This window comes from Asterias amurensis, chromosome 11, assembly GCF_032118995.1.
Source record: "Asterias amurensis chromosome 11, ASM3211899v1".
In the NCBI taxonomy this organism is placed as follows: domain Eukaryota; kingdom Metazoa; phylum Echinodermata; class Asteroidea; order Forcipulatida; family Asteriidae; genus Asterias; species Asterias amurensis.
The window spans coordinates 20036098-20054723 of NC_092658.1; the positions used below are offsets into that span (position 1 = coordinate 20036098).

Below are 18626 nucleotides of genomic sequence, written 5' to 3' on the forward strand. Positions count from 1 at the left end.
AAACACAGACGACACAAACTGATGCGGCAAAGTTTATCGACCAACGGTTTGTTCATGTGGCAATTGTTTGTTTTTCTGATTTATCAGACAGAATATGCTTAATTAAAATTCAGTGAAATTTCTCTCAACCCACATAGCACAACCTGTTAGCAGCTGTGGCATTTATTGTGCCTCCACGTCAGCTAATTAGCAAAGACACATACGACGTGATTTTGGTGTCGTCTGCTGTGCTGTTTTGCACTTTTGCTAGATCCGGGAACTGTGTCGTCCGTGAAATAAGTGTCTTCAACGGTACACCATGATCCAAGGATACGGTCCCGTCACCCAAGCGCTGCTTGGGACATTATTCACCTGGGGTGTGACTGCAGCTGGCTCTGCCCTTGTCTTTGTATTTTCGAGTGGAAAGGTAAGTTCTAAATCTAAACAGTGGCAATTAAACAAGAAACTAAATTAAGTTTTAAACAAAACTCAAACTGGAATTGGAAGAGTTTGATTTTCCAACTTTTTTTTTTTTTTTTTGTAGGGGCCTAACCTAAACAAAACTAAATATAGGCCTAGTTTTTTTCCCCAATTTACTGACTCGAATTTTTCTCGGGTAAAGATGTTGAACTCGACTGGGCACCTTTTCACCAAATAACTTTAGCAACAATATTGAATAAACTGTCTTTTTTAATTCGAATTTGGCAATTAATAAACAAGAAAAGAATTAGGCCTAGGACTTCCAAATTTTGGAAGCCCCTCCCTGGGTAGCCCCTTGGAAGTGCCACGGGCGGGGACATTCATTTCTTGGAACGCCTGGGTAAGTCCCTGCCCCCCACCGCAGGGAATAAGTTGGAAGTCCCTGCACAGTCCATGCCCCAGTAGGCCCCCTACTGCCGGGCCTAATCATGCTATTGTGGAAATCCCTGCATCGTGCCCTGGCATATGCCCTACCCATTGGTAGTTTGATTTTTCAAATTTTTTTTAATTAAAAAAATACAAATAAGGCCCTATTACTTCCAATTTACTGCCTCGAATTTTTCTTGGGAAAAGATGTTGAACTTTAACAACAAAATTGTATGAACTGTCTTTTAATTCGAATTTTGTAGCCTATATTTATTTTGACCAAACCTAAATATTTGTGGTCTTAATTTTAACCATGTTAACAAGTGAAAAAGTGGCAGGCAGTCAACAACATGCAATGCAGAATATGTTTCCTTATTCAAATTTAAATTTAATTTTTATCATATTATTATTAGGAAAATTATTCTGAAAGAGCTGTGGTCTTCAAATTATTTGAATTTGTTTTGAACAGTATTTTTTATTAAATAAAAACAGTCATTTTTGAGTAATGTTCTATTCTATTTGTACTCGAGCTACATGTAGCTAACAAGTTGAAGGTGTACACTGTAGTGTAGGGTGACATGTTTTTGTCAAAATAATAAATGCTGATTCACAGGCTAATTATTAAATTATCAAGGAAAATAATATTATAAAAGACGAACATTTCAGCTGAATATGACACTGACAGTGTTTTATAATTGTTCTCCAATTTTTTACCCATGTTTACAGATCTACAGTGCCTGGTGTTCTTACATTTTGAAGGGTCAAATTAACACTCTATTTCCTAAAATGTTTAGGTGGCAGTAATTTTATTTCTACATTTGATCTTTCCGCAGAGGAAAATTCTTGATGGCAGTCTAGGTTTTGCAGCTGGGGTGAGTTTTACTTTGTTTTATTTTTGAGAACTTTTAAATATAATAAATGAATGGAAGATGTTGATTTGTAGTGCATAAAAATCTGAAAAAACTGGCTCGAAAGCAAAAAATTCTCTTATTTAAAAAATTCTCTTGTTATATAAATATCTATAACAACTTCCTTATCTCTTTTGTACAATAAACACATAACACTTCCTTGTTTGCAATTGTTTGCAACCACTGATTTTGTTAACATCAGTTTCAGCCAAATACTGTGCCAAATAACAATAACATCCTATGAAAATTAGGACAGTTACGCTATTATTATTAGTATTATTATTTAAAATGTATGAGAGAAGAATCAGGTTCACTCTGGGCCTAACAACAGCTTCTTTACTAGGGCTCAAATTTGGGTGAAAAATCCACAACACCATAGCACTTGTTGCTCAAATGTTTACTGACCCAGAATTGTTTAACAAGACCAGAATAATTTAACATGCATTATTTGTAGGAAGAAACTATAAATAAAATGTGTAAATCTCTTTGTGTTAGTGTTGGCTCTGACTAAAAGAGCCGGTTTGGTCTCGACGTTTCAAACAGTATACTCTGCTCATCTTCAGAAGAATGCTGATATATTATTTGGGCAAGCACTATGTCTTACAATATGAGAAAGATAGGTCTATCTCATTTGTCTTCTTGGATATATTGCAAATAGCGTTGTACATGTATGATAAGTCAACCGGTGATAACCATTTCTGTAATTGTGACCTTACTCTGGCACAGGGAATTTGGAACACATCAGGAGGAGAAAAAGAAATCAAATTTTTAGTGTAAAAATGAAGTAACAACAGTATCCACCCATTCCTTGCAGCATACTCAGCAACCCTTTCCTTTGATTTCACAGGTGATGCTGGCAGCTTCCTATTGGTCACTTCTAGCACCAGCAATTGAGCTCGCCCAATCATCTGGAAGCTATGGTGCTGACGGCCAATGGGCATTCGTCCCTGCAGCGATTGGATTCTTACTAGGAGCACTGTTTGTGTATGGTGCTGACATACTGATGCCAGATATTGTAAGAGTTTTAATAAATCCTCCCTCACAGCAATAATTTTTGAATAGAATAAAAGTAGCATAATCATATAACATCAGACCAAGAGATAATGTTTGTGCCACAAGGGTTTCTCTCCAGGCCGTCCAATTTGCCTTCCTTCGGAAAATTCAAGCTCTTTTGCTTTCTGGCTGTGCTCTGTGCTCATTTGGATCGATGTGATTGAGAGGTGTCAGAGGAAAACTTAAAATAGGGAAAATCCCATGCAATTGGGTAGGGAATAAAAATGATGGTTAAGAAATGTCAGCTATTCTCCAAGTAAGGAAAAAAACATAACTGTAATCAGGTAGAGAAAGACATTTGATAAAAATAATGGAAAAAGTATTCTTACCTTAAAGACACTGGACACTATTGGTAAATGTCAAAGACTAGTCTTCACAGTTGGTGTATCTAAACATGCATAAAATAACAAACCTGTGAAAATTTGAGCTCAATCGGTCATCGAAGTTGCAAGATATTAATGAAAGAAAGAAAAAAAAGGCCCTTGTCGCACCATGGTCACCAGAGTTGTGTTCTTTCAGATGTTTGATTTCGAGACCTCAAATTCTAAATCTTAGGTCTTGAAATCAAATTTGTGGAAAATTACTTCTTTCTTGAAAACTACTTCACTTCAGAGGGAGCTGTTTCTCACAATGTTTAATACTATCAACCTCTCCCCATTACTCGTAATCAAGAAAGGTTTTATGATAATAATTATTTTGAGTAATTACCAATAGTGTCCACTGCCCTTAAAGAATTTGCATTTGTAATTTTGTATTGTGTGCAAGAACTTTTTTTTGCATATGCCTTCCAGGGCTCGCCAGCTGTAGCACTAGCCGTGAGATCTGAGCCGAAGATGCATGATGATGATCTCCCATTGACTTCAGTAATGAGTAGTAGAGCAGACGAAGAAGCCACTCCTAATGGTAATGTAGAAATATTCTAATTAAAAAGCTTTCACCAAAATACAACAAAAGCCAAATCCACATGATGACTTATAAAATATAAAGTGATCTCCTGCACTTGAACTGATTTTAATCCTCCAATAGCACATGATAAAATAGAACTACACATTAATGTGTGTGAAGGGGAAAAGATCAACGCAGGGTTAGAAATATCTGATTCAACTCGCCCTAAAAAGACCAGTATCTCTCTAATAAAAAGATGATTTACACAAACAATACTCACAGAGAGCTCTACGACACTATGAGAATGGCTCTGGCTCCATTCAAACATAGAGATACAGGGCCCTATTTCATGGGTCTGCTTACCATTAGCACGAAATCGGCGCTTACGGAAGCAGGGAATTCTGTGCTTACGGCAAGCGTATTTCACGGGTTAGCGGCGAATTTTGGCTTATGCGCGTGCGTACTCCACATTACCAGGCAATCTATGCTTACAAGCCTAGCACAGAAGTTGGCGCTTGCAGTAAGCAGGGAACCATGACCGTAAGCGCAGAATTCTGCGGTAAGCAGAGACATGAAATTGGGCCCAGGCCTGCAGTCTGATTTGAGCCTTACCCTACACGAAGTTTGTGATCATACTGCACTTGTGTGGATGTGGTTTATCAACACCACAAAATCATCACTCCGTTGTGTCATACCAAGATTTGAAATGTGCAAGTTTCTCCTTACAACACGGTTGTATATCTCTCTAGTCTCTACATATATATTTGTTAACATGGATAAATATATTGTATTTCCTATTCTTTGTTTCCTTTGCAGAACCAGGATATCCAAACGTTACGCAAAGAAAAGTTAAAGCCTCCCAGTCACCATCAGCAAACTCAAACGGTGACCTTCAAGGTCAAAGGTCAGTCGATCAGAGACTCATCACATGGAAGCGGATACTGCTGCTTATTGTTGCAATAACCATTCATAATATTCCAGGTAAGCTGAGATCAATTATTCATTCAAAAATATGTTTGAAACAATTGGAAATTAGAATCGTACTTTCTGATCCTTTTGTACAGATTTTTCTGGTAAAACATTAAATAAATTTTATTAAAAAGCTTTCAAAATCCTGCATTTCCTCCTATAATTCAGTCAAACTAGTCTTTGGTCAAATGTGTCCAGTGCCTTTGTATTGGATGAGTTTTTGTTTAAACATGTATTTTGATAGTTTATATCTTCTGCTGATTTTACATTTCTCTTCCACAGAGGGCTTAGCTGTTGGTGTAGGTTTTGGAGCCATTGGGAAAACACCAGCAGCAACATTTGAAAGGGCGAGGTGAGGATTCATCTTGATCTTTTTGCTCCATTTGTCAACTGAGCCTCGAAATGTAAACTGAGAAAAATGATTTACCATTATCATGCTGCCACCAATTAAGCCATGCTATTTCGATCCAACAACAGTAATCAATAGTAATTATTCGTTACACAAAAAGGAGCCAGATTGTTTCTCCTTCCAGCCTCAGTTTGGCTACATTGATTTGATTGTGAGAGAATCAAGATGGCTGCACCTTGATAAAGGTCTCTTGGGCTGGGTGGTTCACACCCCTGATCCTGATAACTACACTTCTTTTTCTGCCATCATCATTTTGTAATGGGTCTTAATTTTCATAGTTCAAGATGAAATTGTGAAGAAAATACTAATGATCAGTGGTATCACTTTGTACTGTAATAATTTATTTTATTGTCACAAATTAATTACTATGTTTTTGACATTGCAGGAATTTAGCTATTGGGATCGGCATCCAGAATTTCCCAGAAGGCCTTGCTGTTAGTCTTCCTCTCAGAGGGTCTGGTTACTCAACCTGGACGAGTTTCTGGTGAGTAACTATAAGAGTTCTTGAGTGGTGTTGTTAAAAATCAAATCAGTGATTAGACCAGGAGCCTAGGGGGCTCAGCCTAGCTGGGTAGTTAAACCAATTTTTATGTATATAACTTTAGTCCATTTACATCCTTGTATGGAAATGAACGTCTGCCGAGCACATTCTGTGTGAAAATCACGCTGTGTTTATTTATTTTTATTGTTCTGTTGCCAACCCTATAACACTTAGGTTCAGTTTTCTCGCCTGACGTATAGTCATTATAAGCCAATCGCTTGTTTACTCTTCTCCTTCTAGATAACCGTACCCTCTTGTATTTTTTTCAAGAGCTTTTTTCAGTTGTCACAGTATAGTTCTGTGATTGTTGTTTAGTTTAATCTTTCGTTTGTTGGTGTGTTTCCTTTTGTTGATTTTGGGCGGAATCGGTCGGAGGGGTTTATGAGAAAGGACCCAAAATTCTGGTTTTGTAAACATGTCGAGCTGCAAACCTGGCTGTATTATGTATTTTCCCCAACATTTTTAGGCCAATTCTTGTTAAAGTCTACTGCATCCTTACATCCCCCATAGTCTCCCAATCGGATAGGATGACAAAATGTCATCCATTAACCAGCTTGTAGTTTGTGTGTGTGAGACTTTCTCTTTTCATCAATTGTTTTGTTTTTCCACATCAAAAGGTATGGCCAATTAAGCGGGTTGGTTGAACCCATTGCTGGTGTACTCGGAGCCATGGCGGTTGTAGTCGCTGAACCGATTCTACCCTATGCCTTAGCTTTTGCTGCCGGTGCAATGATCTATGTCGTGGCCGATGATATTCTTCCAGAGGCTCAAACAAGGTGAGTTTGTAATGTGGAGACAGTATTTTCTTTGTTGAAGAGTAAATTATTAACAATGTCTTCCAAAGCTTCGGTATTCACAATACTGTGTATATACCTCTCAGATGACGTCACTATTTTATCGCCAGTCTTGAGTATTTACACGCGCACATCAAGCACACACGCACATGCCATGCACACGTCACGCACACATCACTAGAACGGCACGAGCATGTGCTACGAAACGAAACGCAAGATGGCAGCTTGACAATGGCTGAATTAATTCCATCCTCAAGTTTACAAAAAACACATCATACAACCAATGTGAATGGTTCATGATATTAGTTGGTTGTAATTTTTTCACACACGCACGTCAAGCGCACATGCCATGCACACGTGCACACATCACTAGAACGGCACGAGCATGTGCTACGAAACGGAACGCACGATGGCAGCTTGACAATGGCTGAATTAATTCCATCCTCAAGTTTACAACAAAACATCATACAACCAATGTGAATGGTTCATGATATTAGTTGGCTGTAATGTTTCATGCGCACGTCAAGCACACATGCACACGCCATGCACTTGTCACGCACACATCACTCGAACGGCACGAGTGTGTGCTACGAAACAAAACGCACGATGGCAGCTTGACAATGGCTGAATTAATCCCATTTTCAAGTTTACAACAAACACATCATACAACCAATGTGAATGGTTCATGATATTAGTTGGTTGTAATGTTTTCGTAAAAACAATGACAAATTATTCATGACTGTAGGGGTTTTTTTCTACAGGAGGTTCTTTTAAAACAAACTTATTTTTTATTGTGGCAATCAAAGTTTACGCTGATGATTTAAAAAAAAAAAAGCAATTCCCTTGACTTTGAAAGTATTTCAGATGGAAATATTTCTCTAGAGGATTGGTACTGGTATAAACTTTAGAATCAGTTAGCTTTCAAATAAAAATATTCCTATACTATAGGATTGATACTGGTATGAACTTTAGAATCAGTGAGCTTTCAGACGGAAATATTCCTATATTATAGGATTGGTACTGGTATGAACTATAGAATCAGTTAGCTTTCGAATGGAAATATTTCTATACTATAGTAAAGGATTGGTACTGGTATGAACTTTAGAATCAGTGAGCTTTCAGACAGAAATATTCCTAAATTATAGGATAGGTACTGGTATGAATTTTATAATCATTTAGCTTTCAGATGGAAATATTTCTATGTAGCATTGCTACTGGTATGAACTTTATTATAATTAAGCTTTCAGATGGAAATATTTCTCTGTAGGATAGGTACTGGTATGAATTTTATAATCGCATAGCTTCAAATGGAAATGTTTCTCTGTAGGATAGGTACTGGTATGAATTTTGTAATCATTTAGCTTTCAGATGGAAATATTTCTATGTAGCACTGCTACTGGTATGAACTTTATTATAATTAAGCTTTCAGATGGAAATATTTCTCTTTGGGATTGGTACTGGTATGAATTTTATAATCATTTAGCTTTCAGATGGAAATATTTCTATGTAGCACTGCTACTGGTATGAACTTTATTATAATTAAGCTTTCAGATGGAAATATTTCTCTTTGGGATTGGTACTGGTATGAATTTTATAATCATTTAGCTTTCAGATGGAAATATTTCTCAGTAGGATAGGTAAAGGTATTAATTTTATGATCATTTAGCTTTCAGATGGAAATATCTCTCTGTGGGATAGGTACTGGTATTAATTTTAATAATCATTTAGCTTTCGGACTGACAATTTCTCTGTAGGATTGGTACTGGTATGAACTTTATAATCATTTAGCTTTCAGATGGAAATATTTCTCTGTGAGATAGGTACTGGTATTAATTTTAATAATCATTTAGCTTTCGGACTGACAATTTCTCTGTAGGATTGGTACTGGTATGAACTTTATAATCATTTAGCTTTCAGATGGAAATATTTCTCCGTAGGATATTGATATGAACTTTTTAATAACGACCTTTCAGATGGAAATAATTCTCTAGAGAAATTTTACCATAGGGACGCTCTATTATTACCTTTATTTAAAAATATTCAAATGTTTTTTTGGGGGCTTTTTTTCAAGAGACTCTTCATTTCAATCATTTGTTAGTAACATTGTTTTTTAAAACCAACACTTCAAATTGTTTCTACCATTTTGTAACTGTTCAATGTTTTCATATGTTCAAATTTGTGTGTCTCTGTTAAAAATATTATTTTCTCTAAAATCTTTTCAAACCCATGGTCAACAATGGTTGTTGTATGTGCACATTGTGTGACCAACATAGACATGAAGTAACAAACCTGTGGAAGATTAAGTGCAATGAGTCATAGGAGAAAATGTTTTCATTGTTTCCAAATTTAAAGTTTCTCGAAAGCTGTAGCATTTTCATGCAAAAAAAACTCATGGGAAGTTTTTCCACCGTGACCATTTCTATACCAAAATGTAAGGTTATTGCAAATTTATACCCTTTTTCAGTCTTACCATTGTTCAACACACTCTTTAAAACAGAGACGTGTTTGTGTGGTTGTTGATTTAATTAATTTTGTTTGTGTTTGTTGATTTATTTGTTCATGTTTTCATTCTATGTGACTCTTATTTTGATCTCTTTTCAGCGGCAATGGCCGTCTAGCATCATGGGGTACCATAGTTGGGTTCATTGTGATGATGTCACTAGATGTCGGACTGGGATAAACGTCACCTGACTCATTGTCACCTGACACAATTGTTGACTTGAATTTACTGAATGAAGTGGTGTATAGACTCCTTTCATATTGTTTCACGAGCTAAAATAGCAACTTGACTGAGGTCGAAGTAAAATTATTTTTTAAACTGGCGGCTACAGCTACAGATATGGCCAGATTTTCACAGCATCATCATTAGCATCATGCGTTGAAGTAAAGTAGAGGACATCCTAAGCAACACACTCAGCAACCGTGGTAGCCATAGCTGTAGCCGCAAATTTGGATACAGCCAGGGCCCAATTTCATAGAGCTGCTGAGCACAAAAATTTGCTTAGCATGAAATTTCTTCCTTGATAAAAACAGGATTACAAACCAATTTTTTTTTTTGCATATTGCTTGTTACTGGTATTCAGCTGTAGATTGCTTATCCCGAAAATCCTGTGGAAATTTGTTTGGCAATCCTGTTTTTATCAAGAAAGAAATTTCACGCTTAGCAAACTTTTGTGCTTAGCAGCTCTATGAAGTTTGGCCCTGCTGGGAACCAGTCGCAAGCAATACGCATTACTTGGTAATTTGGGCTGGTAAGCTAGACTTGCTATACAAGTACATTTAAAAAATAATTGGTTGAGTGAAATTAACGGCAACCAGTCACATTTTTCTGCTTCACATCTTTTTGAAACAGAGGTTGCATTGTTGTATGTTTGCGGTAACAGCATGTGTATAGTATATTTTGCTGTGTAGAGTTGTTCTTAGAGTATCTCAACCTTGACTTAATCTTGACTTTCTTGCCGCAGAGTGAATCTCGGCCGCAGAGCGAGTTCATAAAATGGTCTCCCAAGTTCCTAAATCTACTCAGCAGCAGTAGCAATAATAGCAAATCAAATTCTCAAAGAACAAATCCACACATCAAACTAGAAACAGTAGACATGGTGTTACCCCAAAATGCAATGTACAGTGATAGTTCACCAAACAACCTCAAAACCCAAGTAGAGCCTGTAACAACATTTTCTGAAAGGCAAGGTGTAAGCTGGGATAAGCAATAACATTTATTTAGGGATGAATTTAAATTATTGGATATTATTGGATGCAATCTGGAGTGTCTGAAATCCCAGACAATAGATTTTCAAAAGCATACAGCATTGTTATATTTTGGTAAAATGTATGAGGTAATTTTATTGTATGAGGTAGCTTTTTTGGTAATTCAAGACAAATAAAAAGAAGGTACAACATTGTTTATAGAGATGTATCTGCAATATAGGGGTATATTATACTTTGCTGACAGTTGACCCATTTTTTAAATCAAAATAATGTTAGAAGCTTTTTGGATGAATCAGGGTTTACTAAATTACTTTTGGGAAATGCCTCTTGAAAGCACTAATGTTGTACTATTCCCAGGGTACGCTGGTATTTCGTAATAGATATAAGTATAATTTTGAATTTTGAAGGAACATTTTCTCGGTAAAAAATAGCTATTAATGTTGAAATTTAAGGTAGAAATATTTGTTCAATTTATTACCCATTACACTAATTATACTATTATTTGATCAAGGAAATAGGATGTTTTAAAAGTTGTATACAAAACCTAAGAAAACTACAAGAACCTAGATTTTGTCGACACTATTGGTAATTGTCAAAGACCTGTCTTCTCACCTGGTGTATCTCAACATATGCATAACATAAACCTTTGAAAATTTTAGCTCAATCGGTCGTCGAAGTTGCGAGATAATAATGAAAGAAAAAAAAACCACTCTTGTCACATGAATTTTGTGTGCTGATTGAGTTTTGTGTGCTGCTTGATTTCGAGACCTCAAATTCTAAATCTGAGGTCTCGAAATCAAACTCGTGGAAAATTACTTCTTTCTCAAAAACTACATTACTTCAGAGGAAGCGGTTTCTCAGAATGTTTTATACTATCAACCTCTCCCCGTTTCTCATAATAAAGAAAGGGTTTTATGATAATAATTATTTTGAGTAATTACCAATAGTGTCCACTGCCTTTAGTGTTTATATACTGCCTGAGATCAGATTAGTTCTTGGGTACTACCTACTGGTAGTTCAATGAAAATTTTCGTATAGTGCCGAGTCTGACAAATTGGGTGACTGCCTATGTTCTGATAAGAACTTCTTTTGCGGAATGGATTTAGGGAAACAGGGAGAGACTATTTGTACTGACAAGCCCGCTATCGTTTGGAGACTTCTCTAGTCATCTTCAGGAGACTGCTCAAGTTTATTACCAAGATATGTGGACCAGACTCAGGCTGGAAGGTCAACACAGCCCGGGTCCAATTTCATAGAGTTGCTTAGAAGCAGAAATCTCTGCTTAGCAATAATGAGCAGGATACTAGTCACAAATTGTACACTTGGCGGGGCAGTTTGGCCGGTAACCTTGTTATAGTAAGCATAATGTTGTTGCGCTTAGATACTTTTTGTGCTTATAAGCAGCTCTATGAAGTTGGGCCCTCCTTTTTATGCAAATTCAACAAGAACTTCTCTGATCAGTGATTCGATGATCCAGTACGGCTTTGCTATCTTGACTGCCAGAAAGGTCCTTGAATGTACAAGGTCACATTTTTTGTAAACCGAACTTGTTTGATGGTTTTATGTTTATTTATATAACAGTACGATTTTTGTATATAATTTGAATACTGTCATTTGATATGGAGAAAAATAATTTTCGGTTTACCAAAAAGCAAAGTATTCCAGTCTCATTTTTTAAAACTTTATTATAGCGTGTTTATTTAGCTTTGGGGTGCGTTTGTGATAACAGATAATATTAATAACGTTTTGTTCAAAGTACTTGACAATAATGCTTATAGAAATGATACAGCACTCTAGACAAAGCTAAGAATGTAAACCTAATAAGTTCTATACCAGTACCAATTCACGGCGTTATTCCATAATGATGAGAGAGAAGAATTTTGTCTCCCAACAGTCGATTCAGGCGCAGATCTAGGGGTTGGTCGGGGGGGGGGGGGTAGACCCTCCCTGCTCCCCTTCCTTTTGACAAGTTTAAACGTGTGCCATCAACAAAATGGATCCGCATATGCGCCGGCTACATGTGGTACATGTTTATTGAAATTTAAATTAAGGATAAAATGCACTTGGCGTATGGGTACTCCTTGGGATGGGTTTGGGGGGGGGGGGGGGTGAGTGGATGATTTGCCCGAAATTTAATGTCGGATGGAAACACAAGAACCAAAATTCTAATACCGGATAAACTGTCTTTGTAATTGCTTTCTTCTTGCTGTGCCCGAAATTTCCCCACTATTTTCCTGAAATGGGAGGGCAGTTGCTCCCTGCCCCTGGGTCGTCCACATTATATGTGTATAAAAAACTCAACATTTTTCTTAAACATGTGAAACCAAGCATTGATTTTAATAAACATGAATAAAATTACACAGTGTTCAACGACCAGTGAATATGGAGATAAACTCACGCGCAGATAGACAATTGAACAGTTCAGCTCAAAATGAAAAAACTTCAATTTATTGGAGAAGCAGTTTCTTCGCATAATCTTGCACTATGGTGAAACCAAGTACATCGAGGTACAAACTGGTTCATGTTTAGATCACTGTCGTCACAAACAGACTGATCCGAAGTTGAATTCGTCACGTACATTTTCCCCCCACACGGCGTAGAAATTTCAACACCACGCGACCCCCGGGCACTTTGAATAATCTCTTCTTAAGCGCACAAATTTAATGAGCAAGCGCAGTGGTGATTCTCTGATGTGCAGGTCGCGTCGATCTGAAGTATTTTCTCCAAGCGGAGATCAGCTAAAAGTGATGTCCAATGATTGAATGTAGACTTAATTTTGGGTATGTTCCTGATGACTTTGTATGGAACTATGTTCTAACTAGTTTTTAAGAAGCCAGCTCCATTCCTTTACTTTTTTGAAAAGCATAATTTCTATAACAAGAGCATGATGCCAAGGTTTCTTTTCCATGGAAAGGACAAAATGTAATCCTTCCTCCATGCTTTTTCAAGCCTTGTTTGCTACAGCAGCTGTTAACATTAAGTGCAGCCCAATTAGCGCAAACCACCAGCGGAACAAACGCAAGGCCGAAGGTATGTCAACTATGCGGACCACATCAAGGGAGTGTGCTAGACTCTACTCAATGCTCGTACGGTAAACTGGAAGCCATTATTGTTGTCGTGTGTGGGGGGTTGTGCAGTTGGTTGCCTCATAAGGCCTTGACTAAAGGCTAAAGAGTGGTGAGTACGACACGAGGTTGGTCATGTCTGTCTCAGGTGCGAGGCCTGGGGGTCGAGGCGTATCTGTCTCCATCACAACACTGACAGTTTACCGGTGAGTGACTTCGGGAGACACATGTTGTTTGTGGTGAAGTTAACTTGTTGATGCTCTCTTCGCAGTGTCAAAAGTTTGTCCGCTTTCCCTTTTCCAGCATCCAGTGGAATTTACGGTGGATTTGTATTCAGTGTCAGTGCCGCTGTGAATGTGAATGTTGATGATAAATGTTTACGGCTTTATTTCACTCATGGGAATATTTCCAAAGCTTCTTGATTTACGACATAGCAACTTTTAGAAACAACACGATGTGCCTGCGCATTGCAGTCGTTTATCAACTTCAATATCGTGATGTTTGTCTTCAAAGCATCCAGCTAGGCTCCATCAACTGTTGATTGTCGAATGGTTTTATTAGTCTTGTGGCGACTCATTTTGGATGCATCTTCCTACGTTTTCCGAGTACCATTTTGTCTTCAAGAATCTCAATGGATTTATCATCTTCACCAATATTGGAATAACTATTTTGTCATCTGAAGTTTATCAAGCAAATCAAGAACACGTAGGTAAGCTAAAAAGAGGAAAAATAATATTATTTGAAGTCTTCAGAACGCCAAACAAAACATTACCCTTTTTAAAAGGCCAAGCTCATGTATTGTACATAATTATTTTTTTAACCAGCATCATATTTTCACAGTCAACAAATTAATTAGGACACCAAATGCTAATGTGTTTAGCTATTAATTCATATTTTGGACGGAAACCGCTTACGTTGCGACGAATTTGTTATTTTATCCATATAAAAAAAAGATAAATTTGAAGACGCGATATTCATGATATCTCATTTATTTGATATTTTCCCCTGTTGTGTGTGTACAACTATGTTGACAACAACTCTGAAATAGGAAAAGTTACAATACACTTTATGAATTATTTTCTCCACAATTGTTTTTAAATACCTGTAAGATTTAATTATTAAAGTTTAGAATGTTGCTGCATGATTTCACATAAGTAGTGATGCACACCGGATTGATAAAAACCTCGACCGTGTTTAATTCATTGTTTTGAATACATAAACTTCCCCAAGTCTTTTGGGGAACCCAAACTATCACAGTAACATGCGGTGATTGGTCGAGAACTCACAGCAAACCCGTGGTAGACTTGGAAACAAGTCTCCTGCTCCTCATTTATTTTGTTGATCGGGTTACACATCGTTCCGGGAGGTTGGAATCGCCATGAATGGCCCGATTATACGTCGAGGGGGCATTTTGACGTGCCATTCGTGGACACCGAGGGCAACACTGGATTGGGTTGGGAGGTAAACATGATGCTACCCGGATAGTATTCGGCAGGCAGGGGGGAATTTTTTAACAATAGGGATGCTTGAACCACTTGAACCTGATCTTGTACTTTTTTTCCGTAGAGAAAAGTTATTTTTAACTTCCAATGGAAACTCGTTTTGAAGCGAAATTATCTGCTGAACAATAAAATATGTTTTTCCCATGAATGTGTAGGGCCCTATGGGTTTTTATGGAGCATTTATTTAAAAAAATATAATTTATTGTAATTTTAAACCGCAACTATTTCAATCTCCAAAACAGTTTGTGAAGAGAGGAAGAAAATAATATTCATAGTAGGGGCTTCTTACTATAAGACCGTTTGATAATAATATAGGGCCTACTAACTAAACTTACTAAATAACTTTATTTTTGTGCACAATACTGATTGCAACTTCGGCTGTTCAGGTGCATAATGAAGCAACAAAAGATAAAACCACCTCATTTTTCAATAGCAATAAAAGCCACGTTATATAAGTATCTTGCTTGCAAATTTAAAACCATTTTTTCGGTTACGACAAAATATATGACTTAGTACCTCAAGACGTGACGTCACCAATGATGACAAACGACCTGTGCCAATAACGTGTTTATTCATGGTTGCGTCTTTTATTCACAACTTGTGGTACGTCGACACCCAATTGCAATTATTTGCTTCAATTTTGAATCGACTTGGGACTCCCGGTCGTAAGATGTCGGTATTTCGACTTGCATGCCCAGGTATTGTTGTCATTCACGACTGATGGGCAAAGTCACTGATTTTTGTTCATATTTAATAACTTTGGTGTGAATTGAATATTTACGAATCGGGGGCAGAATGTCGTGAATTTGTCACAAATATTGGCACCACTATTTGTGCACAAATCGTAAATATTTGCGTCAATATTCACGTCTTCGTGCACAGAAGTGAAATTTGTCGTAGATATTATTTGCCGATCAAAAAATGTAACCGCTACAACGATTGTGCGCCCTCTCTTGAGTAAAACATTTCTTAAACTTTTGGGTGATTGAAAAAGAGGGCGGGCTAACTGTTACCTGTTCCGATCTTGCTTTTTCTCAAATGATGTCAAATTATTCAAAAAATCTGTCTCATAAACAATATTTGTTGACCCAAACTGTTCATTGCTGTGCATCTGTATTACTTTGTTCATTTATGTCCAAATAACGACCATTATTATCATTATTATAATTCGTCTAAGCCATGCCCTGAATGCGCTTTTGTTTTGCAAAGAAACATTTGTGTTTGTTCATTTTACTATTGGAGCAAAGTGCAAATAGCTTTATGTTTTTGGGCCTAGTACACGAATAATAACTATTATATGATGATTTTTTCGTACCGGGATAATGACTGCATTTTAATGATAGGCATTATCATTGAGTAAGGGTAAAATCTATGATAGAAGTTAATTTGGCTCACTTTTCCCTACTTTTTTTCCCACATAATGTTCCCGGTTCAAATCCAACCCCAGTGCTTTAGGAGGGTGGTATTTACTGGATAATTAGTAATTGTTTGTCAAGCAAATTTTGTTTATCTGTCTTTAGCTTTTTTAGAGAGTCACTTTGTGCTTCGTGACCCCCGGTGCTGAATATTTCAGCAATATTGTATATTAGGTATTGGTTTTGCACCTTCATTATTTAATTTACTCTCTGAGCCTCACTGGAATTTGGCAAGGGGTGTTTTGGGTGCGTACTTGAAGTCATGGTGGGTATGCAAGTAGTTTACAACGGACGTGAAACAAACGTTTTAAAATAATTAGTCGCTTTATGCTAATTTTAAGAGTTACTTTACCTAATTATCCGAGGTCAAAGGTAATTTTAAAACGTTTCTTTCACGTCCGCTGCCAATTACTCACCATGATTACAAGTACACATCTAAAATACCCCCTTGCCAAATTTTGGTAAGTCACAAATGTAACAAAATCAACTTCAAAGATACAACATTACTGAAACATACTGCACCGGGGGTCACGAAGCACAAAGTGACTCTCTAAAAAAGCTAAAGACAGATAAAAACAATTTGCTTGACAATTTGTATTCCAGTAAATACCGCCCTCCTAAAGCACAGGGGTTGGATTCGAACTGCGAACATTATGCTGAAAAAGGTCGAGATTTGACTATATGATTTGATATAGATTTTCGGCTGATGGGCCTAATTCACGGGCCTCGAAATGCGTACGTCCGATGTTCAGACTAGGGACCAGTCTATGGTTCCGAATCTGACGACCGTTAGACTTAAAGAGCGCCCTCAACCAGGTAAATGCAGCAATTATTTATAAAGATAGGACCCCTGTCATTCACGAGCCTCGAAGTGTGACGGCAGATGTTCAGGCTAGGTTCGAGGCTCTTGAAATAACGCCAGAGACCGACCTCAATATCGGCGTGTATATTCACCTTTGACCTGCATTAATTTCACTATGGGTGCGTTCGTTTAGCTTCCTTGGGTCTACCCCGCGGTGCTACTCGGGTGAGCCCCTGACAAGAGCTAAACGAACGATCACATTCGCCCTCTCGTGGTGACGGCATGCACCTCAGGTCACCCCCAAGTAGGGCACTGGGGCTGACCCGGGTGAGCCCCGTCAAAGCTATTCGAACGTACCGGGACAGACCGGGGTCGACCCAGGGAAGCTAAACGAACGCACCCATAGAGACACGCACAAATTCTACATAATATTATACCAACATTTCATGCAAGTAAACCACATGCATGCATGAACGAAAAGTAAGCTTATCTGTGTTTTGATAGGTCATATGAGATGACCTTCGACCAATCAAAACAAACACAGCTACGGTAGCTTTTAGGCACTGCATTTTTCAATGATATCGTTGTATTCAATGTAATCAAGGGGGTATTTTGGGTGTGTACTTGAAGTTATGGTGAGCAAGTAACTTGCAGCGGTCGTGAAATAAACCTTTTAAAATAATTATTCGCTTCATGCAAATTTTAAGAGTTACTACACTTAACATTATGCGAGGTCAAAAGTGATTTTAAAACGTTTATTTTACGCCTGCTGCAAATTACTTGCACACCATGGCTACAAGTACACACCCAAAATACCCCTTTGCCAAATTTTGATGTGGTTACAAGTATTACAACAAATTTAATCACGTAGGTGCAAGACCAACACCTAAGATACAATATTGCTGAAATATTCAGCACCGGCAGTCACGAAGCACAAAGTGACTCTCTAAAAAATCTAAAGACAGAAAAACGAAAATGTTGAAGGGAAACGTCCCGTTCCGTAGTTATTTATTTTGTTATATTTTATTGTAAATCTTCAGACATACATAATAGTTACAAGGTGTACAGGGGCTGTCAAGGTTAAAACAAAAGTATAAAAACTGTCATCATAAGATGTGTAAAACCAGACCCCTGCCAACGATAAAAATATAATTATACAATATAAAAAAGAAAATTGCACTGAAACAAAACCAGACCATATGAAGTCCTTCTGAGTTTACTGTTTTGCCCCTGTTGACTGTGCCCTATTTTGTTGTACCTTAAATGGGGACTAGAGTATTGACATTTTCGCGTTATTCTTGGCAAACAATTTGTTTCCCGTTCCGTTTTCTATCTTTTTGAACATATTGACATATATAAAGCTCTTGGCAAAACAAAAATCAGCTTTATAAAATCATAAAACCAAACCTTAAATGCCGAAAATATTGACATCTTCATAACACCATCGCACCAGATTTTCATGACCAATGATAATGAAGTGCGCCCTCAATGAGTGCCTGTTCATTAACTCATCATTGTATGTATTTGCTTTTTACAGTTTGCCAAATAAATCAAACCAAATTTAAAAACAAAAGATGAAAACGAGTGGATGGCAAGGAATTCACCAATGATGTATTTAGTCCTCCTTAATTCAGGGCTCAGAGACCCGAATGGTATATATTCTGACAGGCAACAAATCTTCCTTGGCGCAACAAGTTACTCCAAAGAATGTCAGCAATGTTTCGGGTCAACCACCTGAGGGCGACAAATC

General features: G+C 37.4%; 2 protein-coding genes across 2 annotated transcripts in view; both read left to right on the plus strand.

Annotated features, from left to right (window-relative positions):
* The first annotated feature begins 15 nt into the window (after positions 1 to 15).
* On the plus strand, positions 16 to 11762 carry LOC139943877 (zinc transporter ZIP11-like). The gene is made up of 9 exons (XM_071940752.1): positions 16 to 406; positions 1659 to 1697; positions 2581 to 2748; positions 3578 to 3689; positions 4488 to 4652; positions 4923 to 4992; positions 5435 to 5533; positions 6208 to 6366; positions 8986 to 11762. The coding sequence occupies exons 1-9, from the start codon at positions 299 to 301 to the stop codon at positions 9062 to 9064; spliced, it is 999 nt and encodes a 332-aa protein (XP_071796853.1). The 5' UTR covers positions 16 to 298; the 3' UTR covers positions 9065 to 11762.
* Positions 11763 to 12956: 1194 nt separating this feature from the next.
* The window catches only part of LOC139943960 (centromere protein P-like), a 132643-nt gene continuing 126973 nt past the window's right edge, over positions 12957 to 18626 (plus strand). The window contains exon 1 of the mRNA XM_071940874.1: positions 12957 to 13866. The gene's annotated coding sequence lies outside the window, so the exon portion shown is untranslated. The remainder of the gene's footprint in view (positions 13867 to 18626) is intronic.